General features: G+C 29.8%; 1 protein-coding gene across 1 annotated transcript; it reads right to left on the reverse strand.

The window, feature by feature from the left end:
• Window positions 1-66: 66 nt before the first annotated feature.
• Window positions 67-3123, reverse strand: LOC105620756. Its single transcript, XM_012202247.1, has 5 exons — window positions 3019-3123; window positions 1411-1442; window positions 1187-1312; window positions 617-803; window positions 67-435 (listed from the first exon to the last, which is right to left on the reverse strand). The coding sequence occupies exons 1-5, from the start codon at window positions 3121-3123 to the stop codon at window positions 67-69; spliced, it is 819 nt and encodes a 272-aa protein (XP_012057637.1).
• Window positions 3124-4936: the final 1813 nt, after the last annotated feature.

The following is a 4936-nucleotide window of genomic DNA, read 5'->3' on the forward strand; positions in this document are numbered from 1 at the left end:
TATATATATAAATATTAAGTTTAATTATTATTTACTCTACTATAATTTAATTTGTTTTAAATATAATTAAAAGCGTACTTCTATCGTTGGACTGGTAGCCCTCGGTGGAGAACAAGGTGATTGAGCACCAAGACTTGATATGTCAGAGGTCGTTCTGTGATTCGTCAAGGAGACAATAGAACCAATGTCGCCAGTTTCTCTTCTTTCACATTCTACTGCTGATAATTCATCGATACTATTGTTACAAGAATACGGTGGCGGAATAATAGTATTCGCTTCGTTTACCATATTACACATAAAACTGGAGCTCAACGAATCCAATGTGCTTGCATGCGACAATGATCTGAAGTAGCGCATTACAAAACCAGAAGTACCTTTGCCCGAACTATCGTCGTAGCCAATTACTAAGGGATAAAGGTCTGGTTTTGCAGTTACCTGAGCATAAATTAAATAATAAGAATAGATTTTTTATTCACTACTACATAAATTCTGAGTTGTAAATCTTGTTGTACATATAGTATTATAGCGTGTGCAATCGACTATGTGCAATCAACGCTATTGTTTTTCATACTTTCAAATTTTTTGTTAAGCTTTTTGATAAGTTTTTTTTAAATACCTCATTATATGGTGGTGGTAATGCCTGAACAAAGGAACTACATCGACTATAATGAGGAGGCGGATACCACGGTCCTGTGGACGTTCTTTCCGAAGACGTGCCATCTTCTGATAATGCTGTACGGTAACGTTTCCAAAGCCAAAAGCCATATGTTACGGCTACAGCTAAGGCTACAAGTATTACTACCCTGTAAACAAGATATTTCAAGTTCTGCTATTCGATTTATATAATACTAATATAATAATAATATATATAATACTAATAATAAAGTAATCATTTATGCAGGACTATGTATGTATAATATATTGAAATTATGTTCAATATCAGTATATTAATAATCAGTATATTAGAACAATGTATATCAGAACAAATCGCTAGAAAATCGTGCTATAAAAATAATCTAAAATAATTATTCAAGGAGAATAAAAGTCAACGCAAGATATTAGTGTAATAGTCTATTTTTCATATACAACGATAATCTGAAAATCATAATAAATAAAAAGGACAAAAAATTTATTTCCTTTTTACTTCATGTCGTTATTTAATAAAATATTGAAAAAATATACTAACCACAGATACCAATAAGTCCAAATCATGAAATTGAACATTTCTGAAACATGAACTGGATGCACTGGCGGCGTAAAGTATGCACTGTAACAACATCCATGAGGACAGCATTCCTGTGGAGGAGAACAGCTAAAAAGCGACAAATTTGCATCTTTTTATTTATAGTTTACTCTATATTTCTCAGTTTCGTATTCAATATTATATTATATTTATAAAATAAGACTTACACATGCTCTCCATTGCATAGTTTAGAAGACACCTTAAAACAAGATAATTATATGTATATTATATTTTCATTTTTTAATAATAAATAAATAATTGGTTACAGATTAACGATCTAAATACAATTGAGAAAGATATTAACATTTTTTCCCCTTTCTTTGCATTTCCCTCTTTACGCTCTTCATTAATTATGTTTAATAAGTTATTTACAAAAGATTTAAGTTATAAAAAGAAATTGTCCATTTATTTAATACATACGCATAAAGTATATTAATGTATCAAACGATTTCAATCCAAAGAAATGAATCTTCATCAAAAAAAAGTAAATATAATTCAATATTATAAAAAATACAGATAAATTCTATTAATGATGGTTATTTCTATCACACAATTTATATCTTATTTTTAAAAATTATAAGATTAACTATTGTTTTTCAAGCATGATGTTCATGCAAACGATTGCAATTTCCACAATTTTCTATGAATCAACAAGGATCGTAAAATATTAATAATTAAGGAGAAAAAAAAAATCGCAAAATTATAAAAAAATTTAATTAAATGTTATTTTTACTTCTTGAAGATTTTATTTCTTAAAATCATTAAATAGTCTTTATTGATTTCACACTTGAAAAATTGCATTTTGCACTTAAAATGTTAAGGCTATAATACACAAAAAAAAATAAAGTAATAAGGCCCAGTGAAACCTATTTTATTTTTAAGCGACGTTTAAAACTATCTCCCTTTCTATTTTTCTATCGACTTTAAAAAAAAGAGATTTTTAAGCTTCGTTTAAAGTCAAAGTAACGTAAATGGTATAATCGAGTTTAAGCGAATTGGTCAATTAGAGTAGAGAACAGAAGACAGTAATGTAAATAGCAAAAATCTAAAAAAGTTTTGCTTAGTGCTTAAGTTTTTTTTTGTATGCTATAGCTTTTAGCTATTACAAATAAAATTAGTAAGGAAAAAGGGAGATTATTTTTCGACATTCATTTATTTCCTTAGAGTAAATGTGCAAGTTTTCTTTGTTTATTTCAAATCAAGGCTACATCATGATAAATCGAATAAAGTTTATAATAAATTTTTTAAATTATTGATCATCCGCTATCATCTAAAGAATTACATATATTCAATTTTTTATTTATTTAAATATATCCAAAATTATTCTATACTAATATTTCTTACAACAATATCTTAAAAACTTTGGTTTACGAAACGCGCGTATTTATAGAAATTACAAAAAGCTTAAAAGATAGTTGTTTATTAATATTTATAATATAATATTTATAATATTTATCAAAATTCAAAAAACTTAATTTATAATAACATTTTACATCAGAAATGGGAAATCGCCAACCATCAATGGATTAAAGGAACAGGAAAAAACTAAAGAGACTTATGCATGAATGGCAAACACGGTGGCGGGCCTGTATTGATCGAAACGTGACGAAGGAGCCGAATGGACAAGGGTTGTACGGGCGAGAGGGTGCGAACGGAACGCGTCTCCAGTAATGTAAACGTGTCTCGCGAAATGCAATTATATGCATTTAACAACCCTACAAACGGGAGCGATAATATGGCCCGACGAATCTACGGTCGCCTGTCGACGTTCTTACTTGATCGACAAACAGCAGCAACGTGAACGTCAGAGTGGCCGTCACGAATGATGCATCGAGTATTCGACCCTTTGCAGCTCGCACCATAATTCTACTATCAGACATCTACTATCAGACGTTAAATGCGCACGTAGTCGTGCTATGTACTTTGTACAGCACGCACTATCCTTCTCGACGACACTTGTCCGCGTGCTTTCGTCCCTCGTATTGTGCGTTGCGCACCCCCTGCAGCGCACAGTTTACCCCTACAATCATGCGCATCGCGTGGCGAAAAGTGGTTGCTAAGCATGGAATTTGCCAAATATCTTTGGCAAATCAATCAAAAATAAATTTGCAAATGGTCTTCTACGAATTTTGTCGGCAGAATGCCAGAAAATATACATTTAACAAATCTGCTAACACACCGAATATATGATATAATCGCTATAAAAACCGCTGAGCACATTTCTAGCACAATTTATTGATACAATTTATTGAATATTGGCATACATTGAATATATTGGTGTAATGCGCCAATGTTGTCCAATATAAAATCAATATTAGTTAAAAATTAAACGCATTTGCATTGCCAATATTGTTCGTATTATACTCGCTGAAACAGATAATTAATATATATCATATAATATGGTATATCATATAATATGGTTCAATAATAAAAATTAAAAATAAAAATTTTGAAAGGCTATAAACCAAAAAACAACAATGTAAATAAAGGAAACAAATATAATTATCATAATCTAAAGCAAATAACAAATAACAGACATCGTTTCGAGCCCGATCGGATCATTCTCAATGTTACATATAAAACAAATTTAAATATAACAAATAAACTAAATTAATGAACTGAAATTAAATGGATGAATTAATAAAATAATACAAAAAAAAAACAAAGCCATCTATAAAATCGCATCCTGTCATCTGGATCTGATATTACATCCGCAACAATATAACGTATATATAAGTTAGAAGTCAAATCAGATCATAAAAATTCATATATCAATGTCAAAGTGCGCAAAAAACAGCATAGTAAATTAAAATTCATGTTAAAATCTAAAAAATAATGAGAACAAAATATTATAATAACATAAAGCAATCAAAACGCAATAAATACAATGATATTGAATATGAAGCAATGAAATACTCCTACAAGAATAACAAGCAATTGCATATCTCTTTGGGATTTAATATTTCTATCTCTCGATTTATAAATCATGGAATCGGGCGTGTGTGAAATATTAGCGACCATCGTGTAATCTATGCGTATTTTAATATTGCGAAACATCATATCGGTCTCTTAAAAATTGCATGTTACATAATTTCTATATCACTGATTATACATTTGATTATATTGATACTATATATATATATATATCCTCGGTATGTATCCCCTGTCTTAAATAATGTCACCTTCAAAACATAATTAACCCAAAATTGCTGTCTTCGTTTCTCCTACGGTGTTAGAAAATGTGTCAAATTAAATCATATTACTCCTTGTTTACAACGCTTTGGCTATATTTTGAATATATTTTCCAACACTTCATAATTCATTACGTTGCCTGACTTACAATGTTTTTCGTGTTAACACTCCCAGATATCTTCGTGAACTATTACTAATTAATTTTAATGTTGATTCTCATCCTGATATCCGTCATCAGTATCAAGTTTCATGTCTTACACATCACATGTCTAAATTTCAGAGTGCCTTTTCTTACACTGCAATGAAATTTTATAATGCCATCTGCTTTACGCTCTCTTTCGCCATCCTCTATATTTCGAAAATAACCCGATATATCCCCTTAAATTATGATTTATAATATGTTAAATCAATGTTTGTACATTTTATTCAATTATTCGGAATGAATAGTGCATGTTATTATTCATCTTGTCTTTCTCTGAATCTTGTTCTCTCTCTCTCTCT

The sequence above is a fragment of the Atta cephalotes genome (genome assembly GCF_000143395.1).
Source record: "Atta cephalotes unplaced genomic scaffold scaffold00028, whole genome shotgun sequence".
NCBI classification, from domain to species: Eukaryota; Metazoa; Arthropoda; class Insecta; order Hymenoptera; family Formicidae; genus Atta; species Atta cephalotes.

Coding starts and splice junctions, on each gene's coding strand:
- LOC105620756 (XM_012202247.1), bottom strand. CDS start 3,123: ATGTCTGATAGTAGAATTATGGTGCGAGCTGCAAAGGGTCGAATACTC. Junction 1,313..1,410: donor CTATGCAATGGAGAGCATGT/GTAAGTCTTATT, acceptor GTCGCTTTTTAG/CTGTTCTCCTCCACAGGAAT. Junction 436..616: donor TACCACCACCATATAATGAG/GTATTTAAAAAA, acceptor ATTTATGCTCAG/GTAACTGCAAAACCAGACCT.